Below are 23,951 nucleotides of genomic sequence, written 5' to 3'. Positions count from 1 at the left end.
AGTCATTGCCAAGAGCTGGGGATACGAGCAGGAAATTAACTAGAAAGGAGCACGGTGGAGCTTTTTGGAGTGATGGAAATATTCTATATATTATTTGCAGTGGTGGTTAAGCAATCATATATTTATCACAACTCGTTGAACAGTACACCCCAAAAAAAGTGACTTTTACTATAATTGTATCATACCTCAATAAACCTGGCTTTAAAAAAAAAAAGTAACATGTAGACTGTATAGACTGAATTCACACAGACTTGGTTTCAAATCCTGTCTTCATCACTTTCTGTGTAACATCAAAGATGTTTCCTTAATCTCTTGGGGCCTAAGTTCACCACCTAAATAATATCAGAGGAGATTTTGTTTTGGGTAAGATGGATTAGACACATTCTACCCTCTTTCACCCACTGAATACAGCTGTAAAACTTAGGCATGATGCTTGGCACAGATATTTGAGGTCTCTGAAAAGTAAATACTAGCAGTCAAATTAGGAAAGGAGACTAGAATTCGAAGTACCACTAAACTGATATATTACTTTTTTTTTTAACTCTAGTATCTCCCAGGCTGGTCTCAGTATAGCCTCAGCCTGCAAGTGGACATCCACGTGGACAGAGAGAAGTCCTCTAGTTATGGTTCTGGGAGCAGGATAAGAGAGTCCTGGTGTTCAGAGAAAGTGAGGGAAATCTCCTGGGGATTTTACCTTCTTTTTTTTTTTTTCTTTTCTCAGCTCCTGTGTACTCATCCCCAAGCAATTGCACGGCAGTGGCAGTGATGTCATTGGCAAAAGGGACTCACAGGTGCCTAAAACTCTGAGAGGGGAAAATTCCTCTCTGATTATAGCAGAAGTGGTCCCAAAGAGGTGGGGCAAACTTGTTTATTTTTCTCTTTCTTGATCCCAGATGTGGGCAGTAGAACAAGATAAATAAATCCCCAGCTTTCTGTAAATATTTACGGAAATATTTACAGAAACTATTTACGGTGTTAAAAGAAAGAAACTACAAAAGAAAACTGAATAAACAGAGAGACTGACATACCATGTTAATGGATCAGAAGATCCAACAGAATAAAGAAGTCAATTCTTCCCATACTGATCTATAGATTTAACATAATCCCAGTAAAAATCCCAGTGGGATTTTTGAAGAAGAAGAAAAAAAAAAGACACGCTGATTCTAAAATATAGGGAAAGGCAAAGGAACTAGACTACAAACCAATTTTGAAAAAGAAGAATAAAATGGAAGAAAACACACTATCCAATTTTATTTTTTTATTATTTTATTTTATTTTATTTTATTTTTTTGGCCATGCTGCATGGCATTCAGGATCTTAGTTCCCCGACCAGGGATCAAACCCATGCCCCCTGCAGTGAAAGCACCTCCAGAGAAGTCCCCAGTTTTAAAATATTGTAAATCTCCATTAATCAAGACAACTTTTTGATGGTACTAGAGAAGGAACAGACATATAGATCAATGGAACAAAAAAGAGTGTCCAGAAATACACATAAAATATAACCAATTGATTTTTCACAAAAGTGCAAAGGCAACTCAGTGGAGAAATGACAATCTTTTCAACAATCGATGCTGGGCAAATTATATATCCATCTTTTTCAGATTCTTTTCCATTATAGGTTATTACAAGATATTGAATATAGTTCCCTGCACTATACAGTAGGTTCTTGTTGTTTGTCTATCTTATATATAGCAGTGTGTATCTTTTAATCCCAAATTCCTAATTTATCCCTCCCCCTTTCCCCTTTGGTAACCATTAAGTTTGTTTTCTATGTCAGTGAATCTATTTCTGTTTTGTAAATAAGTTCATTTGTATCATTTTTTAAGATTCCACATATAAGCAATATCATATGGTATTTGTGTTTCTCTTTCTGACTTATTTCACTTAGTATGATAATCTCTAGGTCCATCCATGTTGCTGCACATGTCATTATTTCATTCTTTTTTTATGGCTGAGTAGTATTCCACTGTATATATATACCACATCTTCTTTATCCGTTCATCTGTCAGTGGACATTTAGGTTGCTTCCATGTCTTGACTACACAGTGCATATTAATATTTTAATGCTCTGAGAAATCCCACAGCAAAGAAGTCTATTTATCTCTACTTAATCTGATTTCCCAAACTTAGGTGACTATGGAATTTTTTTTCAAATAACTCCAAATAATAATTCAATGAAACCCACTTTGAGACATGCAGCTCTACGCCAAATCCAGATTGCAGACTTTGATGGCTAGAGATAGACTAGGTATATAGTAATGAATTCTTTCTTCTCTAACTGGGTTCTTTGCCAATTCAATTTCTCCCAAAATTCAGGGCCAGTTTTACAAAGAGATAAAGTAGACAGTTGCTGACTTGCTTGAAATTCAGGGACAGTATATGATGATGATGATGATAATAATAATAATAATGGCAAATGCATACATAGTATTCACTACATGTCAAGTATTTTTCTAAGCACTTTATGTATGTTAACGAGTTTAGTCATTGTGACAACCCAGTGAAGTAAGCACTACTATTATCCCCATTTTATACATGTGAAAACTGAGGCACTGAGCTACTTGCCCAAGGTCACACAGATAATATGTGGCTGAGCTAGGATTCAAACCAGGCAGTCTGGATCCAGGGTCCATACTCTTGACCACTGTATTATACTACCTCTAAGATGAGACACCTGTTCTGTTCCCTGAAATTCTACTATTATTCATTCATTTCTTTAGTACTGTAAGAGTGTGATCTTCCAGAACTTCATTGGAAAACACAGTGCCAAGAAGCTTTCCCAGAATCCTTGAAGAGCTGTCTTACCACAGGTATGGTACAGACCATCTCTGTATTTCACTGTAATTGGTTTGTATACATGTCTATGACGTTCTCAATTGCAGAAATTTTGTTTCAGGCACTGTGCTAGGTACTAAAGGATAGAAATATGAATAAGATATGGCCCCTGACCTCGGAGAGTCCCCAAGCCTTTTATAACTCTTCTTGATGGACACATTTCGTATTTAAGACCAGGGCTGGAGAGCTATAAGCAAAGGGTTACATGTGGGCATGGAGGACAGAACAGTTACTTCTGATTAGAAGGGGGTGATATTTGAACTGAGGAAGAGGAAGATTTCAATGGGAGAATGAATGAATGAATGAATCCCTTGGGAAAATAAACGGTTTGTGTTATTTTTATGGTACAAGAGGAAAAGAATTAGATTTGGCACTCTATTGGGACTTCCAGCAAATGACTTCATTATTCTACACTTCAATTTATCCATCTGTAAAATTGGACTAGTAAATGCTAATTTCTTAGGGTTTGTTTTAAGAATTAAATAAAACCATGTCTGGAAAAGTTCTTTGTGCGAAATGCTAAGTGCCATGAAGATACTAGGTATTCTTACGCTTCTTAATTCCTCTTGTACATTGTCTCTTCAGAATCCAACACGATGGAGAACATTTACTGAGAGCTTGCTCTGTGGCAGGCACTTTCTGGATACTGTTTCATTGGCTGTCCCAACGATGCTAAAAGGTAGGTATTATTTGCATGACCATCCTACAAATGAGGAAAAGAAGGCATAGAGATCTTCAGCTGTCTTGCTCAAGGTCACACAGCTATTAACTCCTGGGGCCCTGATTCAAACTCAGGTGGTCTCTCAGCGCCCCGATGAGAGACTAAAAATGTATTAAAGATGCCCTCAATCTGGCCCAGTTTTGACACATCCGTCAGCTGAGAATGGACAGATGTGGCAGGTGACCCACCTCTGATGAGACAGATCAAGACATTTCTCCTTTACGTCCGTTAGCAGGTCAACTGAAAATTTGGTTAATTGTAAGGATCACAGTACCTGAAGTTTCTTTTCCCAAACACTTTATGCCTTTTACTTAAACACTGATTAGAAGAAAAACTAAGGCATAAAAGTTTCAGAGATTTCACAGGGTTTTTTAGAAAATGGAATAGGTGAACATTCTCTTGGTGAAACCTAGCCTGACTTGGTCATTGTTAAGGAGCACAAAGCCAACAGCGGGATAAATCAGGAAAATGAGATCCAACGTGCAGTCAAGTGGCATTTATCTATATTTTAAAATGGCTCCTAATGCTTTTATTTCATTGGTTATGAGAGTTCCATAGAACCCTAAAGCGATTATATAGAACACTGGAGCTTCTTAATAGCTTCTAACTTAGCAAGCCACGGTAATTTAAAAGGAAGTGGATGAGCTGCTAGGAGCAGGGAGAATTCTGATGAAGAATACAAATGTGTTCTTGCTACATTGCTTCTGCCTCATTCTGGGGAGAGGCGAAATGCACACAGGAACGTGATGGAACTTTCCAGTTGGTGTTTTTGCATTATCAGGAAGGAAAGTGTTTATGGAAACGAAAATTACTGATAATTACGTGTGAAAGCCTGCAAGGGAAAAAAACGGAGCAACGTTGCAGAATCTTTATTTATATCCAGGGCTGAACTCCACTGGTGGGAGTGGAAATCGGTACAATTTTTTTGGAGGGGACTTTAGCAATGTCCTGACACTTTGACCCAGCAAGTCCCCTTCTAGGAATCTCCTTTTTAGCAATACTTGCATATATTCCAAAGCTCTATGTAAAAGGATGTTCACTGTAGCATTGTTTGCATGTACAAAAAAATGGCAATAATCTATATCTATCAACATGAAAATGTTTAAACAAAAGATGGCATATCCATATTTTAGAAAATTTTGCTAATAAATGGAATGAGATAGATCTACATATTCTGATATGGAAAGGTGTCTGTGATATTTTAAATGAAAAAAAGCAAATTGCAAAAGAGTATCTATCATGTGCTTCCATTTTAAAATGTTTTTAATGTTAATATATTCATAGAAAATTATGTTGAGGAATATGTACCAAAGATTACCAGTGGCGATCTCTGGCGGACGGTATCCAGATTTTTGTAATGTTTACATTTTTATGAGTATGGATTACTTTTGCGAAGAGAGGGGGAAATAAAATAAGCTGAATTATTTCCTCAAGGGAGGAAAGAAAAAAAAAGAAAAGAAGTACGCCTGCAGAGATTTATTCACTATCTTTAGGTGAAAGGTGTCAGTGTAATTCCACGGTGAGTGCATCTCAGATTCTGGCCATCTGGGCAAGGGTAGTGTTTAGTCAGAATGAACCAAAATGCCTGTGTTCCCAGAAGGGGACTGAGCCGCACTGTGTCTCCCTTCTGCCGTCCTCTTTCTGGCCTTGTGGTCGCCATGGCAGCTGCTCCTCAACCTTGGTTGATGGAGTAAAACCAGCTGGTTTCCCATTCCCTTCCCTTGCCTCACAAGGTGCACACTTTATTTCTTTTTCTTTTCTTTTTTTTTTTTCTTTCTTTTTTTTTTTTTTTTTTTTTTTTTGCGGTACGCAGGCCTCTCACTGCTGTGGCCTCTTCCGTCGCGGAGCACAGGCTCCGGACGCGCAGGCTCAGCGGCCATGGCTCACGGGCCCAGCCGCTCCGCGACATGTGGGATATTCCCGGACCGGGACACGAACCCGCGTCCCCTGCATCGGCAGGCGGACTCTCAGCCACTGCGCCACCAGGGAAGCCCACAAGCTGCCGACTTTAGAAGGCTCTGAAACAAGGTGGTAAAGAGCTCGGCCTTTGGAGCTCAGGAGCCCTGGGTTCAAATCCTGACTTCACCACGCTCCTAACTGTGGGACTGGGGAAATCTGCTTCTCCTCTTAGGTGGTCTGTTTCCTCTTGTGAAAGATGATAGTCTAAAAGAACCTGCCTCAGGGGTCTTTGGAATGACGAGAATAGATAAGTATAGATAATGCTTGGAATAGAAAATAAACAATTGTCACCTATTATTATTGTCCTATCGATCGATCCTTCCTTGGTAGAATCTCCCATCTGTCTTCTGCTTGATAATCTCCTACCCATCCTTTAAGGCCTGGCTCAAATGCCATCACTGCAAAATCTCCTCTGGTCTCTCCCTGCACATCCAGAACTGATTGACGCTCCCTCATCATAGGTCCTGCAGGGCACTGGGTACCCAGCTTCACCACCGCATGTTATATTCTGGGTTTGCTTGTCTGTTTCCTCCATAGACCCTGAGTGCCTGTAAAGCTTCATTCCTAGTCATCTTGACTTACCTCAGAGTTTGAATTCCAATAATCATTTTTCAAATTGAATTAATCCCATCCCTGCCTCTATCACCCCAGGCCAGGCAACTTAAATCACAATGAAACTATGGTAACAGCTTCCTAACTGGTCTCCCTGCCTCTCTTTCCCCACTCTGATCCAGGCTAACGTTTGAGCCTGACAAGTCCCTGCTCAAAACCCTTCAACGACCGAGTGGAGTCGTAGGACATGGAGCCAGATTCTTCATTCCAGTTTTGCCACAAGCTGATGTGATCCCAAGCACGTTGCTTTCTCTAACGCTTAGCTGCTTCATCTGTAAAATGAAGGCAATCACATCCTCCCACAAGGCAGTAGAGGGAACTCAGTGAAAAATGCATGTGAGTGCATCACTGTTACCCAAATTTAGCTATTACTACTTCTGTTATTGTTGAGAGGACATGAGCATCAGGGAAGAAGGGAAGAGTATCTGAAAAGTCTCTGTCTGGGGACTCAAACTACATCCTGAATGGCCCTGTGACCTGGAGCAAGTTTCTCTAGTTATACACAAAGTGGTGAGCTCTTCACCTGGGGTCCCGTTTCCACCAGAAACTGCATTTAATGTGCCCTTTTGTGAGCCCAGTCCACAAAACGAAGGGGCAAATACTCCTCCCCATGCTTAAAATTAAATACAAATATCAGAGAACCTTGGTGCAGGCTTTTTGTTGTTTTTGCTTTTACCATTTATGGAACACTTTAATACCCATTATCGGATCTGAAAAGGGCTTCAATGGCAAGAAGACACAGCAAACTCTTACCAGTAATAATCTCTGGATGGTGGGATTGGGGGTGATTTTAATCTTATTTGTGTTTTCCTAAACCTTCAAAATCTTCTGCAGTTTTCGAGCTGCATAGAGACATGGTTACACACGTTGCGAATGCAGTAAATGCCACTGAATTGTAAAGCGTACAATTTTAGGTTATATGAATTTCACCTCATCAGAAAGATGATGGGAAGCTGCAATACTACATGCATGATTTCCTAGTCACTTATTAAAGTGTGGTTTGAGGCGAGACCAAAAGAGAACTTTTAAGGTTGAAAAGCAGTTCAATCAGCTGTTACATTCCCCCACTCATGTTCAGGTCACTGTCCCAGGCTGCCAGCCTGCAGTGCGGTCCTCCGACCACCAGGGATCTCTGCGAAGGCCTCGCGTCCCCGCTCGCGAGCGAGCGCCTGCTCTTACTCTTGCGCCTTCGGAGCACTTGTGCGTGCAGGAGGCGTGGCCCAGGGTGGGCGCTAGACAGGCCAGGCAGACGCCTACCCGGTTGCCTGTTGGGTTCGTACCAGCCTCGGGTCTGACTGGTCTGCAGCCCCGAGTCCTTGCCGGGTCTTCCACTCCCCGCCCTCGGCTCCAGCCTTCTCCCGTCTGGGCCGGTCCCCGGCTTCCATCTCCCCCCCTCAGCGGGTACTCGTTCCCCGCCTGCTGCCCTCCACGGGTCCCTGTCAGAGCCCCGGCCCCATGGCTCTGCAGGCTTTGCAGAGCTCGGGGGTGGCCTTTCGCAAGATCCTGTGTCACTTCCCCGAGGAGCTGAGCCTGGCTTTCGCCTACGGCTCGGGGGTGTACCGCCAGGCGGGGCCCAGCTCAGACCAGAAGGTGAGCCCGGGTCGGCCCCACGCCGGGAATGTTCTCACGAGTTCCCTTTGCCTTCGGTCCCTCCAGAGCCGTAGAGCTACCTGTTTGCTCTGCGCACTCCACGTATCAACTGGCAAAGTAGAAGCCGTACAAAAGTGCTCCTAGTAGAACGACAGCGTCAGCTGAGTTTTGAAGGATACGTAGGAGTCAGCTTAGGTCTAGAGCGGGAGGTGCAATCATGCGGAGGGAAGAGCTGATGCGGGGACAAGATGGAAGAAAGGAAGAGAAATATTTGCCAGGAGCTAGTTCAGGTCTCCCAGCCTCGGCTGAACATTGGAGTTTTCTGGGAAGCTTAAAAAAATACTGATATCTGGGTTCCAACTGCGGAGATTGAGATTTAATTGGTCTGAGATGAGCCTGGGCTTCAGGAATTTTAAAAACTTACCAGGTGATTCCACTACGCAGCCAAGCTTGAGAATCACGTCTCTGGTTGTAGGAGAAAATACAAAATGATTCTCCTGACTTTGGGAAGCTGACGGAGTGATTGTAGGGTCAGGGCATGTGCAGTGACGTTAACTGACCGCAGAGTTAGTGATGAGCAGTATATTTGCCCCTGCTCAGGACGTGTAACAGGAGTCTGTTTAAGGCTACGCATTGTTCTCTTCAGAGTTGGCTGAGCACAGCAGTAATGAGGGTACGGTTTTCCTTGTGATTGCAGTTTTTTTTTTTTTCTTCACCTTTGCTTCCAAGGTGGCGACAAGATTCAAGACATAGCAGACAAGTGGCAGGCAGGTATTTTCCATTTAAATGAGGCTTTTAATTGACTTTGATACAGCTTTTGAGCTCTTGCTGAATTAATGTAAAAGGAGCGGGAGTCTAGATGGAGATGTTTTCTGTCTGTACAGCTCGTGTTCTGGACTGGGTTTCTTTAATAAATGAAGGAAATGGTAGTGTGCAGTTTGCAATAGGGCCTCGTGGATTTGGACACCTGGCTGTAATCTTTCAGTTAACCTTCGTCTCTTCGCTTCCTGGTGAGGCCGTCTGTACTGTTGCTTGGATTTCCTGTTTCCCACCTATACTAGTATTTAAGTAATAGTTTTCTTTAAATTGAGAGCATATGAGAAATTACAGATGTGGGGCATATAGGTTGGGCAACCTAATTGTAGTTTGCAATAGGCTAGTTATTTTCTTGTAACATAAATTAACATAAAGTTTTAAAAAAACGTGTCCACCCCAAATCTTAAGTATCACCACTGGTTTGTGGATCACACTGTGGGAAACTCAGAACAGGCCTTGGCCTCCTGATTCTATGGCCACCTCTTCATTTTCCTGTGTAGATTTTCCTTTGAGCAGACCTGGAATTCCCTCCAAGAAAAGGTCCTTCATTTTCCCTCACCTTCATTCCCTACAAGTTAACAAGTAAACTCCAGCACCTAAGTCTCTCCCAGATGAGCCCCTGCCCTCAGTGCCTTAGTGGCAGTTAGCCTCGTATGGTGTTCCATCCTTTAGTCTCTCCTCCTCCCTTTCTACTGCAGGAACATTAGCATGGTAACCAGCCTCCCTCTCTGGTCCCATCTCCCGCCACTCCCCTGCCTGCGTCGCATTCCAGTCCTACCAGCTCTCATCTCCACAAGAGTGTTTTCCTCTAACAGTACTCCTTCCCTTCCTCAGGCCTCCTAGTACTTCACCAAGCCTACTGAACTCTTGCACATTCTTTTAAGACTCAGACTTATCAGAGTCTGGAAGGATATAAACCTGTAGGAAAATTCCTCCTTCTCTGACCCCACTCTGAGTGAAGTTAGTGCATTTTGTGTTCTACCAAGTTTTTGCTAGCAACCTGTCTATTCTCCCCAGTAGACTTTGAGGTCTTTACCTCTATCCCAGGACCTATCAGAGCTCATCGTAGGTGCTCAGTGAGGGGTTGGCAAATGGGTGAGAGTTAAAATAACTTATTTCCCTTTACATAACACTTTATAGAGCTTGTCCACATGGTGTTATTTGATCTGGGAGAAAAGTAGAGCACGTTTAACTAGATTTAGATGAAAGACAGTGTGGCCAAGTGGTCCAGCACAGAATTTGGGACCAGATTATGTCTGTCACTCAGTAGCCATGTGTCCTTGGGCAAGGAACTTACTCTGTGCCTTGGTTTTCCTTTCCTATAAAAATGGGATAATGACAGTACCTACCTTGTAGGATTGTTTTGAGGCTAAAAAGAGTTACTATATGTATAATATATAAAGTGTTTAAAAGAGGTCTGGAACATCACTTCAATAAGCGTTACTGTTATTATGTGAGTTGACAAAAACGAAGCTCAGGTTGGTTCCAGAGACTTGCTTAAGTTTCTGATGACAGCCCTGGGTCGGCTGTTAATCACAGCAGCATAGAGTCTTAGAGCTTTCCACTCTGCCTAGGTGCCTTTCTAGGAATTAAAACTAAAATTAGTCTCTTTTCTTCACCTCCCAGAACGCCATGCTGGACTTCGTGTTCACAGTTGATGACCCTGTTGCATGGCATTCAAAAAACCTGAAGAAAAATTGGAACCATTACTCATTCCTAAAAGTTTTGGGGCCCAGGTTTATCACCACTGTCCAGAATAACTACGGCGCCGGGGTTTACTACAACCCATTGATCATGTGTGATGGGAGGGTAAGTGACTGCGGGCCTTTGTCTTAACTTGGGTGGTTATTAACCTTTGTTAATAGAATACCAGCTAAATAGATGTGTTCTTACAGTTAGGAAATGTTCACACTTTTGCTGGATGAAGGTGGTGAATGTGACTGTTTTTATTTTTTGCCTTTGGCCAAATTTTTTTGGTTCTCAAATTTTAGTGTGCATCAGAATCACCTGGAGTGCCTGTAGGACGCACAGATTGCTGGTTCCCACCCCCAGAGTTCCTGATTCAGTAGGTCTGGGGTAAGGGTTTGAGGATTTGCATTTTTTAAAAACTGAGTGGTAATTGTCATATAACATTGTAGTAGTTTTAGGTGTGCAACGTAATGATTTGAGATATATATATATATATATATATATATATATATATATATATATATATAGTGAGATGATTACCCACAGTAAGTCTAGGTAACATCCATCACCACATGTATTTACAATTCTTTTTTTTTTCTGGTGATGAGAACTTTTAAGCTTTACTCTCTTAGCAACAAAGATTTGCATTTCTAACAAGCTTTCAAATGTTGCTCATGCTACTGGTCTGAAACAAACTTTGAGAGCCAGTGGTTTGGGCAGTGGGAGGAATAGGCGGACCCACTGTGGATCAGGGTGGAAATTAATCTTATCTACATACAGAGGGGCAGACACTCCCAGAAAGAAGTTGGAAGTGGAGAGGGTATCATAGGCGAGGGTTTCATAGGTAGATGGGAGCATATGGTGCCTCTTGTTGCCATCGGGTGGGTGGAATTTGATGAGGGGTATTGGAGAGCAGGTGAGAACCCCGATCCCAGCAGAGGGTTGTGTGACAGCAGGAACCCTGCCCAGCCGTCTTTCATATGGAGGGCCCAGGCTCTAAAAGGGCTTCCCGGAACTAGGCAGGACCCCAGTCTGAGAGGACCAATGGGGAACTGAGTCAGATGCCTCCTAGAGGTCAGCTGGGCTGAGGGTGACTCTGCTGTGCCAGCTTTGCTCCATGCTGCTGATGGCTTAGAGCAGTCATCCTTTGATGTGCAGACGAGTCACCTGAGGCTCCTTTTGAAATGCAGATTCTGATTCATTTGGTCCGGAATGGAGCCTGGTATTCTGCATCTGGTGATGCTGGTGCTACTGGTCAATGGACCACACTTTGAAGGGCAGGAGGTTGGAGTACTGACTTGAGAAGGATTTTGAAGACCTATCTGAACGTGGCAGGAACGAGTGCTGTGGTTGATTGGTGACATCTTTGGGCCATACATTTACTTTTCTGGTTAAGGTCCCACCCGACACCACCTGTGGTTCGCAGATGAGGAAACCAAGGTTCACAGAGAGGAAATGACCTCCCTAAGGTCTTGCAGCTAGTTAGTGACAGGCCCCTGTGATGTTCCCATTACCTCTCAGCTGTTACGCACCTGCAGCAAGAAGGGCTGTCTGCAATACTGCGGCCAGAGTGGAGGGAAGAAGGTTATTCAGCACAACGTTGCACATCCACTCTAGTCCTGCCAGACGCGTAGCTGTGTTCTTTCTCCATATTAATATTATGCTGAGCCGATCTGTATTTAGTAGTTTCAAATCATATTACAAGCTCCAGTAACCCAATGTTTGGGCATAATTATGTGCCAAAGGGACTGTACTTTTTAATTGAAATTCTTTAGCTACTTTTTAGATATCTGCAGCCTGAGAAGGCTGTTTGGGTACTGACGTTCAGTGAAGTGAGTCTGAAGATATTTGTTGAAGCAAATGGGATTTCATAACCTGGAACAACTGCATTCAGGGTTTGTGTGAATTACTATTGAAGTGAGCTTGACCATAATTCCATGTGTTCAGCACTGATAAAGAGGTTTTATTTTTGAATGTTGCTTTGTGATTATAAAAGTGTTTGAAATAGCCTATAGTGAAAGAGAACTTCACCATGTAAAGGATGTCAGTGAAAACGTTAAAGAAAATTTCTTGTGCTCTGTCGTGAAGCAAACGTTGGAAGCCCAGACTGAAATTCGGGGGCCTGGTCTAACCCTGCTGTATGTGGTACCATCTTGGGCACGATCTGTTCTCTCCGAGCTTTAGGTTTCTTATTTCTCAGGTGAGAAACGTGAACTGTGTTATCACTTCTTGAAGTGTCTGTGGTGAAGGACCGTCACGAGAGCCTGAGTTAAAACAGTGGTCACTTCACCTCGAATACCTGAGGAAACACACAGTCTTGGAAACTAATCCTTTGCAGAAGGTTTTGTGGAGATGTGTATTTTTACAAGGTAGGCAGTTTGAGTGGCTTTGGAAATGGAGCTTCTGCTCTGGTCAGAAATTCATTTTATTTCTTTACGTTTTGTACTTGCATAAGCATCAGTGTGGTATTTTGCTATTTTTCATGCCCATTTCTTTTCTTTTCCAGCTTATCAAATATGGCATTATTAGCACTAGTGTTTTGATTGAAGATCTCCTCAACTGGAATAACTTATACATTGCTGGACGACTCCAAAAACCGGTGAGTGAGTGTTTTATTAGGGACGTCTCTCCTCTCTGAACCTCACCTTCGTTTAATCTTTGTGATTGCAATGACGTAGAAATGAGTTTCACACTCCTTTCCCTCCCTACAGAACTTGTTGCCAGACAGTATCCAGGTATTACCCACACTGCTCCCTCCCTCCCTCTCAAGATTCTCCAGTTGTCTGAATGCATCAGGTTCAGAGTCAGTCCGTTTGGCTGGGGAGGATGGCAGAAGAGGTGTCCAGTGCCTTGGCGGAGCCTCGGTCGGCCTCCCCAGATCGCCACCTCTTCTGGAATGCAAGTGCCATGGGGCACTGTTTGTCCAGTGCTTTGTCCCAACAGTGCCTGGGACGATGCCTGGCTTGTAGTACGCATTCAGCAAGTGTTTGTTGAATAAATGAATGAGGCAGGTCATCATTCTGAGGCTAGTGGACTCTGTTCCCCTTTATTCTCCTCCTCAGGCCCTAGCCTCATTTGCAACATTGCTGGAGGAGGCTGTAGGGGCAGGCTTCTCCGGCTTTACTAGAAATGGAAACAAACAGAAAACAGGAAAAAAGTCGAGAGGACTTGAACTTTTGACTCGCATTCACAAATAATCAGGTTTCCTCTTTTTTCCAGTTGTATAGTCTGTTTTCTGAGAAGGGGTATTTTCGTAGTTTAAGAACTATTTGAGGACTTCCCTGGTGGTCCAGTGGTAAAGAATTCGCCTTCCAATGAAGGGGGCTCAGGTTCGATCCCTGATCGGGGAACTAAGATCCCACATGCCGCAGGGCAACTAAGCCCACGTGCCACAACTTTTGAGCTCGCGCACCTCAACAAGAGAGCCTGCGTGCTGCAAACTACAGAGTCCACACGCTCTGGAGCCCGCGCTCCACAACTAGAGAGAGAAAACCCGCATGCCACAACTAGAGAGAAGCCTGCACACTGCAATGAAAGATCCTGCATGCCGCAGTGAGGATCCCACGTGCCACAACTAAGACCCAGTGCAGCCAAAAAAATTTAAAAAATAAAATTAAAAAAAGAAAAAACTAGTCGCAGTTGTCTGCGACTGCCTCCAGTTTCCCTTTCCCGCAGAAATCACGGCTAACTGGAGAATTCTTAGCATAACTAGACAGTTGCTAATCTCCCAGCAAGGAAGAATTTTCTCTGTGCTGTCAGAGGGTCTTAGGTCCCAAAGAGGGTTCAGGAATTATTCCCAAATGCCTCTCATGGGTGACTATGCTGCTCCTTTTTTGTCAGCTATGGCAAGAAATTAGAGAAATTTATACAGTCCTAGCTTGCTTGGTTGTGTCATAAAATCTCTGTTGATATATGTGGGAGGTTCAGATTCTCTTGCCTTGTATCTGGGCTTAAAATTTAACAGTGTAGATCATTAAGACATACAGAAGCATTTGATCAGGGTGATAGTTACATGGGTACATCCATGTGTAAAAATTTGTCGAGCCGTGCTGATTAGATTTCTTTGCTTTACAGTATATAATTTTTACTTCACTAAAAACACATTTTAAGTCTGGAAACAATAGGTTACTGATTTAATTTCATATTTATGTAGATGAGTTTCTCATTTCTAGGCTGGATAACTAGTAAGCCTCATAATTACGCAAATAAATGTAATTGGAAATTTGTAAATATTCCTTTTCTTTCCAAGTTTCTTTTTAAATATGCAAAATATGTAGTTTGATGGGACGATTAATAAACGTGGAATTAGAAGCCTTGGGCCTTATTCATTCCTGCTACTTATTAGCTGTTTATGTGATCTTAGGCAAGTTGTTTTACCTTTCTGGACCTCAGGTAGTTTCTCTGTAGAATGGGAGTAGCAATCCTTGCCCTGCCTACTTCACAAAGGTGTTGAAAATTGGAAGCAGAATGGTAATGCTGGAAAGGACACAGGTGTTTTAGAATCAGACAGATCTGGGGTTTGGGTCCCAGCTGTGACACTCCCCAGCTGTGTGACCCTGCACCAGTGACTTAATCTCCCTGGGCCTTGTGACACCCTCACCTGGGGACAAGGCCAGTGACACCGACCTCAAAAGGTGTTTGAGAAATGCCTAGATCTAAAATGTCTGGCATCTACTAGACACTCAGGAAACAATCTTTCTCTTCTCTCTGTCCTTGCCTGTCTCAGAGTTATTTTGAGATAAAATGAGATATTGAATGTGATATTATTCTCTGTACTATGTTTTGTGCTTGGAATAGTTCAAGTTTTTTTAGAAATAGGCTGTAGAAAACTATAATGCCATGAAATCTCAGAATGTAAACACTGGAAATGACCTCACATTTCATCTAAATGTCATGTATCCTAAAAAGATTAAAACATCAATTCAAGGCAAGTAGTGACAGATACACTTATCATACAAAACTGCATTTCTCAGCTAACTTGGAGAAGAAAACGTTCTTTGTAACAGTGACTGCCCCTCCGACTTATTAAGAAGCTTCTAGCACAAGAAAATTAAACAATCTTAAAAACCATTTGAGGTGTTGAACATGACACGATTTTAAAAAATCAAAAATCATAAATGGGTGAATTAACTCTTCCACCCACACCTGCCTCCAGTTTCCCTTTGCCGCAGAAATCACGGTTAACGGGAGAATTCTTAGGATAACTATCTTTAAACTATTTTTACCTCTAGGTGGCAGCAAATATTAATGAAACTCCATGAAACAAATCCGATGAAAAGAAAGGGTTGGTAGCATTTTGGACAAAAATAATGGGTGGCTGTCTTAAGAAAGAATTGTGAGAATGAGTGTGAATCTTTTGTTTTTATGTGTTTTAAAACGAGTTACATTAAATTATATTGTCTAAAGCTCTAAAATTATCTTCCATATTGCAAATAGAGTAGAATTTCTCAGTCACTAGCAATTTAAGTCTTTAAAAGGAATATGCAGAGGATATATGGGAACTCTCTGTACTTTCCATTTGGTTTTGCTGTGGACCTTAACCTGCTCTAAAACATAAAGTTTACTATCAAAAAAATATATAAAGGAGTACTTGGTTTAAAAAGATGGACATTTCTGGAAAAAGTTGAGTGCAAATTAAATTTCTATCAGACTTTACCATTACCTTACCTCATAATTGAGGAGATAACCCATTTTTACTTCTAGTGCAGCTTTAAGTTTGAGTTATTTACCAGTCAGTTTTCCAAGTCAAGAAACATGAAAAGTATTTAATAGAACCTTGTTGTGGCCAATCTTTTTTTAAGTCAGAAGAAGTCTAAAGTAGTATTTTCACTTCTGTAATTTATTTAATGTAAGTTGGATTTTTGTATTTCACGTTGTTTTGTATTTCATGTATAGATAACATGGCTTGAATTTTTAAAGCATTCACGTTGGCAAACAATGGTATTTTGCCACCTTGTTAAGAGGATTTTAATTTATTTTAATGTATTCATTCCAATATATTTTCTCTTTTACTTGCTAGTCATATAGCTTTTTATAACAGGTTTACTGAGATATAGTCACATAGCATATAATTCAGCCCTTTAAAGTGTACAATTCAGTGGTTGTTAGTATATTCACAGTTTGCAAGCATCACCATATTGTAACTTTGTTGATTTACTTTCTTGTAGATAGTAAAATCCCAGCGGTATAAAAGGTCCCTGAATGGGACTTGGAAAGCCCAGCTTACTATCTTGGCTCTGCCCGGCTGAGAGCAAATCTTTGGACTTCTAGCCTTGGAAATGAAAAGATTAAGCCATTCATTTACTTATTCAAAAGACAAATAAGTTTTTTTCTCTGTGCATGCCAAACGAATTTTTTTTAAAAAATCACCACATTGCTAGCCTCAAGAGCCCACAATCCAACAGGTAGATGATAAGGTTTTTTTTAATTCAGCTCAAATGTTCACTATTTCTTTTTGGTCCTCCAGCAAAAATTAGCCTTTCTGTTCATTTGGAATGGAAAACTACTGCGGGAAGTGTCATTTGCTTAATGGTCGAGTGTTTGAACACTGAGGTAGGACTGTGTTCTTTGTGACTATAACTTCACTCTTTGCAATTCAAGCTCTGTCTCCATGTGACTATTATAGAGGAGACCACATGTGACTTTCTCTTTTTTTCTATCTTGAAAGGTACTCACAAATCTCTCAAGTTGGGCTTTTGAAAGTCCCTTCAAGTGTTGCCCCTTCCTCTCTCCAGTAAAGATTTTCCCCTTGGCAGTAGTGCTAATGCTATATCTGTGGTTCAGTTCGGGGCATTCCCAGTAAGATACAAACAGCTATTCACAAATCTGAGGACTTTCTTTTTTTCCCAGGCCTCTCTGGCAGTGTCCCAAGGGTTCACTGGCTTTTCACTCTGAACAGCAAATAACAGTGCTTCTGAGACAAGTTGCTAGTTCACCTTACACTGGAGAACCAGATCAGCACAGTAGCAGAGTCTTCTGAACTGACATTTTTCCTTTGAGTAAGGATGATTTTATTTTCACTCTCTTAACCTTAAGTAGCAAACAGAATGCCTTTTTTTTTTTTTAACAACCTCACGTAGACACTTTCTTGGAGAACAAGGGTATTTTATTGAAAAGGAAAATTTCCCCAAACTTTTTCCTTTGCATCTTTGTTAATAAAATAACTTCTGTTTTCATTGAGTTTCTGTAAAAAGTTCCCCCCCCACACACACACAGAGAAGAGGGTGAGGAATTATTGAGCAGGACCTGGTGAATGAGGATGAAAATAGGAATTTGGAAGTAAACAGGCTTCACAGGCTCACTTCACAAATCCTGGGTCCTGGTACGGTGTGCCACTGTTCCTCGTGGGGAGATCTTTTAACCCTCTGGGCCTCAGTTTCCCCATTAGTGAGATGAGGAGGTTGCCCTCCTAGATCCTTGATTCTGTATGGAGTATAAGGAGGGAACGTTATTCAAGGAATAGACATAGGAATTATAATAGGACCTTAAATTTTGTTTTAATCATCTTTCAAGATTAAAAGTTAACAAGAACAGAATGCATGAGGATAACTCAAAATATTTAGATCTGGATTTGCCAAGTACAAGGGTGTTACCCTGATTTTTGCCATCAACTCATTATGCAACCTTGGGCAGATCATGCTGCTGGACTGCTTCTTGCTTTGACTATCTGCAGATGTTTGCAATAATACTGAACTCACCCAAGTGCTGCAAGCCTTAATTCAGGGCCATTAAGTCCCTGTAATTATGAGGGAGGAGGTGGTAGTATGGAATTAAGCGGCTTACCTATCACATGAGAGGTTTGTATGTTATAAATATTCCCTTAAAAAAAAGTAGGGACAAAAGGTAAAAGACAGATTTTAGGTTCTTAAGCCAGATTTATAAAATAGTTATGTTTTCTAATATTGCTTTTCACAATTAATAAAAAAAATTAGAGAAGAAACTATACTTGGGGATATACATCATTCCTGTCTTTCCTTGCTATCTAATAAAATTTTAGTTTGGAGTTTCTCATACTGTATGTGTCTTTTATGTGCCATCTGAATTTTGTCAGAAATTATCTATATTTGATAAATAAAAGGCAATTTAAGCCCTACTTTCTAGAACATGAGAAAAATGTGGTGACAGCACTAAATGATTTAGAGATGGTGGTTACATTTCAGATACATGGGTGTCCTTATTAGGGATTTCTAGATCCTTCACTTGTTGAGAAAATCAGTCAGAAGCAACATGATAGTTTAAGATTATGTCAGGAGTGCAAATTGGCACAATTGCTACAAAGAGCGATTTGGCAATTCTAGTTCAAAGTAATTATACACCTTAGAGCAGTGGTTCTCAAAATGTGGACCCTGGGCGAGCAGCAGCAACGTTACCTGGGAACCTGTTAGAAATGTACATTTTCAGGCCCTAGCCAGGCCTACTGAGTCAGAAACACTGGAGGATGGGCCTAATAATATTTGGGGGGTTTTTTGGCTGCGTTGGGTCTTTGTTGCTGCGCATGGGCTTTCTCTAGTTGTGGTGCACAGGCTTCTCATTGCGGTGGCTTCTCGTTGTGGAGCACGGGCTCTAGGCGCGCGGGCTTCAATAGTTGCGGCATGCGGGCTCTGGAGCGCAGGCTCAGTATTTGTGGCACACAGGCTTAGTTGCTCCGTGGCATGTGGGATCTTCCCGGACCAGGGATCAAACCCATGTCCCTTGCATTGGTAGGCAGATTCTTAAGTACTGCGCCCTCAGGAAAGTCCCATAATATGTATTTTAACAAGCCCTGCAGGAGATTCTGACGCTTACTAAAGGTGAGAACCCCTGGCTCAGAAAAACGCTTGCGTGTGCAACAAGAAACACACAAGGAATCTCACTTCAGCTGCGGCTTCAGATGAAACATCTCATTTAATCTTCCCAGCAACCTTATAAGCTTGGTTCGGTTATTAACCCTGTTTTACTGATAAGGAATGATGCCCATAGTCAAAGAGCTAGTAAGAGATGGAGCTAGGACTTGAACACATTCTCTGAACTGCAGTGCAGTCTTTAAAACCAATCTGAACACACTGGAGCAATTTGTATCTTGATGGATTGGGAGAAGTCAAAGACAGCAGATTCTACTGTAGCTAATTTTCTTTCCCTTTTCCTTAGTCACATTGAAAATCAGTTCAAAATAGAGCATGACCTGCTTAGGTTATGTATGGTTAAGAACAGAGGTGAGTTCTAAATAAAGAAGTAAAATGCCTTTTTCCACCATAAAATTAAGTGAAGAACAGTGAGATTAAAAAATAAAAAAATACTAAATTTCCCAAAGGTCATTTATTCCATTTTGTGCTGACTTCTTTTTCAAAACTCATGTTGAATTTCCTCATTTAAGAACAATATTTGTTTTTCTTTCCTATGTCACGAGTTCTCTGATTTGGGCTTAAAACAGGAGACTCTGGAATTGCTTATTAGAATAATAAATATTTCATGTCAACTGGCCTAACTCAAAGATCATCAGGGCTAAGTGTTTAGGACAGTTCCAGTGTATGTATAAACACATAGATTGGGCAGTACTCCACTTCTGGAATTTTTCTTCTGAATGATCTGCTTTTTCCAGGTGAAAATCGTAGCAATGAATGAGAACGTCGCTCTCAGGTCGGCCCTGGATAAAAATCTGAAGAGTGCCGTGACTGCTGCTTTCCTCATGCTCCCCGAAAGCTTTTCTGAGGAAGACCTGTTTATAGAGATTGCCAGACTCTCATATTCAGGTCAGTAGGTTTCATGCCTGTACTTTCTACAGGAAGGAGATTCGCTGTTGGAAGACCGTGCAGGCCAGACACCCCGCCCCTCGCCCTGCACTGGAGCTGCAGCAGCCGAGGCTCGAATCCCACCACCTCTTTGAAGGTCGAGGCAGGAGTTCTTTGATTTGCCTCCTTGCCCCCAGGGTCTCTTCCTTTCCACTTCTCTACATAGGGTCACCTTTTTGTTGTTGTTATTGTTCAATTTTATTTTGAAACAATTTCAAAGGTACAGAGAAGTTTCAGTAATGATCCAGAAAACTGCCATGTGCCCTTTCCCCAGAAATGTTTCGCCACACTTGTTTTATCACTCTGTATCCGTGGTTTTCCAAAGCTAGTGGGCAGCTGAATCCTCTGGAGGGCTTGTTAGAACAGACAAGACAGCTGACTTGCGAGGTCTGGGCTGGGGCCCGAGAATCTGTATATCAAGCAAGTTCCAGGTGATGCCTGGTGCTCCTCCAGGGATCCCACTCTGAGAACCACTGCTCCCTCTGTATGTGTAAATGCGCCATATTATATATATTTTTTCTGAACTACTAGAGAGTAGGTCACAGATATCGCGTCCCCTCTAGGCCAGATTCTTCAGTACGTGTTTCCTAAGAACAAGGACATGCTCTTACATAACCAGAGTACAGTCACCAAATTCAGGAAATTTAACATCAATATAGGACTTCTGTCAAATTGCTGATCCTTATTCCAGATGTTGTCAGTTGTCCCAATAATGTCCTTTATACTGTTTTTTTCCTTCAAGTACATGATCCAGTCAAGGATCATATATTGTACTTCGATGCCATGTCTCTCTTTTTTTTTTTTTTGGTGGTACGCGGGCCTCTCACTGTTGTGGCCTCTCCCATTGCAGAGCACAGGCTCCGGATGCCGCAGTCTCCGGATGCCACCATGTCTCTTTTATCTTTTAATTTGTAATGTTTCCTCAGCCTTCCTTTGTCTTGCATGACATTCACACATTTGAAGTCTACAGACCAGTGATGTTGATGCCCTGACAAGCAGCGTTTTCTCCTTTCTAAGCGAACTCTGGGGAGACATTTGAAGGTGAGGCAAATACGCTGCTTCTTACTAAACTTGCCCTCCTAGTGTGAGTTTCCACTGATGGTCCTTGCTTGAGCCAGTCTTTACTATGATGGGCACAAAGTGGAGACTTGCCCACTCCGTCTTTCCTCACGTTAAAGAAAGCTTGCCCTCCTTCCCCAGTCATCTCTTTATTTATCTAAATATTAACTTCCTTTCCCCTTAAACCAGTTGTGCTCCTCAGAGATGTCAGGGCACAGGGGAGGCTGAGAGGGCGGATCCTGACCCCTCACCGCACCCCACTGATCTTTTTAATGTGTTAAGGGTCCATGTAAAACTCCGTTTACAGAAAAGTAGCCTGCTACCTAAAAAATAGTTTGAAAACCACTATCTTAAATAAATATCGTCTTTCCCAACTTTTAAGTATGAGTCAAAGAACTCTGTACTCAAAAAATTGCAAAGCAGGCTTCCCTGGTGGCGCAGTGGTTGAGAGTCCGCCTGCTGATGCAGGGGACACGGGTTCCTGCCCCGGTCCGGGAAGATCCCACATGCCGCGGAGCGGCTGGGCCCGTGAGCCATGGCCGCTGAGCCTGCGCGTCCAGAGCCTGTGCTCCGCAACGGGAGAGGCCATGCAGTGAGAGGCCCACGTACCGCAAAAAAAAAAAAAAAAAAAAAAAAAAAAATTCCAAAGGCAGTTGACTCATTTTGTGAATCCCTGTACAGATACGATTTCATGGAAACGCAATGCTGAAAGAGACCTGAAAGGTCTTGTTCTTCAGTCTTTTTTCCAAAATGTGTGTGCTGTGACCACAGCTGTCATTGCAACACGGCCGAGAAAGGAGGTGGCATAACCTTGGTCTTGGTTGCTTCCAGCTTCTCATGGCAAAGGCAGGGGAGCAAGCGTGGCGTGGCTGCCTCCAGGGTGAACATGTGGGGAGGGCCTCTGGGTACCTCCCTCCCCACGCTCCCCTGTGAGACAGCGGGGACCAGAAGCCTTTTGTCGACTTCTGTGGGAGAAGATGCAGAGCCGTTCTCTGCTCTGCCCACGTTGTCAAGATCAGCATAGTGTTAGGTGGATTCCAGTTCTCTGTAAATTCAGAACACTGACTAAAGACATTTATCGAATCTTATCACTGCTCCCACCTATTTGCAGACTTTAAGTCGGCACTCAGGCTGCTCTCAGTCTTGAGCTGAGTTTTGCTCTGCCTCCTGGAAGGGCTGTGTCTTATGCTCCTGGTTTCTCCTGTTGTTCAGTAAACACTTGCTGATTCACAGCAGTATCATCCTCTGTTTCGCTTCTTCTATAATATTTATTAAGGGCTGCTGTATAGAGACACTGTTCCAGACACAGATAAGGAGGTCAGTAAGTAGGTAGATAGATGTGTAGGTAGGTGGATGGATCATTTATTCCTTTATTCCATTACTGAATCCTCGTACTACAGCCCTGTTTGTTCAACAGATGTGTGTTGTGTTGTGTGTCTTCCCTGTGGCACACACTGTGCTAGGCCTGGGTGCTCACTAGCAAGCGTGGCGCGAGTGAAACTCCTCGTGGAGTTTCTGGTCTTTTAGGGAGAGGCAGGCAGTAAAGAAGCAATAAGGCAGTTTGAGATCGCGCTAAGTGCCATGAAGAGAAGAAAATATATCAGGCTGAGGGTAAGGCTGTCTCACAGTGGGTAGCCCGGGAAGGCAGTCTGAGGTGGTGATACGGAGCGTAGGTGGAAATAGTGACAAGGAGCCGGCCCTGGGCTGTTGGGGGAAGAGCTGGCAGAGGAAGCGGGCTGCTCCCCACAGCCGGGTCTCGCACCTCGCTGTGTGTGACTCCAGCCCCTCGGCCTCCGGTCCCTTCCGTTCCTCACCTTGCCGCTTCCTGTTATTTGTGATTGCTTAACCCAGATTTGGATCTGAGAATTTGGCCAAGTAGCCTACATTACTCATTTCAAAGAGGTTGGCTTCTTTTTCCCGCAAAACTTAGGACACAATACTTGCCAATCCTCTCCAGGGGGACTACTTCCAACACTGTGTAGTCCCTACCTTATGAATGAGACATTTTCCAGAAAGTCTTCTGTAAGCCAGTTGTTTAGACTGGGGATATATTTTCCCATTGAAACAACACTGTATATGATGGTTGTTCCTCAGCCAGGACACAGTATAATTAATGGTTACCTAGCCTATAATATGATGGAACTATACGAGGAGAGTGCACATGGGGAAGGATCTAGGCCCTGCAGGCATGTGTCCTTCATAGGTATGAGACTTGCCCCAGGCGATGTGTTGAAAGGCAAGCTTTTCTACCTGCCTTTCTTAGGCTTCTGAGAACCCAGTATCCTTGAATTGATCAGATTCTATCCCTTGGGCAAACTACCTAAACCTCCCAAGCCCTCAGAATATTCCAGACTTCAAGTTACCCACCAATGTATTTTTATTTCCAACTTAGACATTTATTTTCCACCTGGTTCCAGTTGAGAGAGAGAATATGTTGTCCCTAACCTGTGAAATTCAACATTTCTCCCAGGCAGGGTCGGGAAGGACACAGAGAAAACAGTGTCTCCGTGTTATTGGACACGTTCCTGCCAGTAATTACTGGCAGAGGCAAGATCTGTCAGTATTGCTGGTAGTAATAATAACCCCTATATTTTATGCAGTATTTAAGGATCACTTTAACTGCCCTGGGGTCAGTATTTATGGCATTATTGTTATAAATGATGGTGAGAAAGGAGTAGGTGGATGATGAGAGCCTGCAAAATTGGGGAGGAGAAAGCTTTCTGATCCTTCAGTTATTCTTAGAAGTCAGCATTTAAGTAAACAAAAAGAAAACCAAGTGAACTTTAAAGGGCCACCTTGAACATTCTTATGGAAGTACAAACTATTAAATGACTAATTTTAGGTAATGATCCTGGTTGAATATTTATCAAGTGAATCAGCGCACCATAACATATGAAGAACTA

At 42.4% G+C, this 23,951-nt stretch overlaps 1 protein-coding gene across 4 annotated transcripts in view; it reads left to right on the top strand.

Moving 5' to 3' along the window:
• Positions 1–7,354: 7,354 nt before the first annotated feature.
• The window catches only part of TAMM41 (TAM41 mitochondrial translocator assembly and maintenance homolog), a 55,029-nt gene continuing 38,432 nt past the window's right edge, over positions 7,355–23,951 (top strand). For 2 of the 4 annotated variants that reach the window (XM_082664491.1, XM_082664492.1), the window contains exons 1-4: positions 7,355–7,717; positions 10,160–10,342; positions 12,729–12,821; positions 19,800–19,950. In XM_082664491.1, coding sequence (XP_082520617.1) covers positions 7,583–7,717; positions 10,160–10,342; positions 12,729–12,821; positions 19,800–19,950 — 562 coding nt within the window. In that variant the 5' untranslated portion in view covers positions 7,355–7,582. Of the gene's footprint in view, positions 7,718–10,159; positions 10,343–12,242; positions 12,592–12,728; positions 12,822–19,799; positions 19,951–23,951 lie in introns of those variants that run through there. The other 2 variants (XM_082664493.1, XM_082664494.1) reach the window with 2 other exon arrangements.

Source organism: Grampus griseus, assembly GCF_964374135.1.
Source record: "Grampus griseus genome assembly, chromosome: 10".
Classification (NCBI taxonomy): Eukaryota; Metazoa; Chordata; class Mammalia; order Artiodactyla; family Delphinidae; genus Grampus; species Grampus griseus.
The sequence above is the reverse complement of the archived record's forward strand: the minus strand, read 5'-3'. Positions and strand labels throughout refer to the sequence as shown.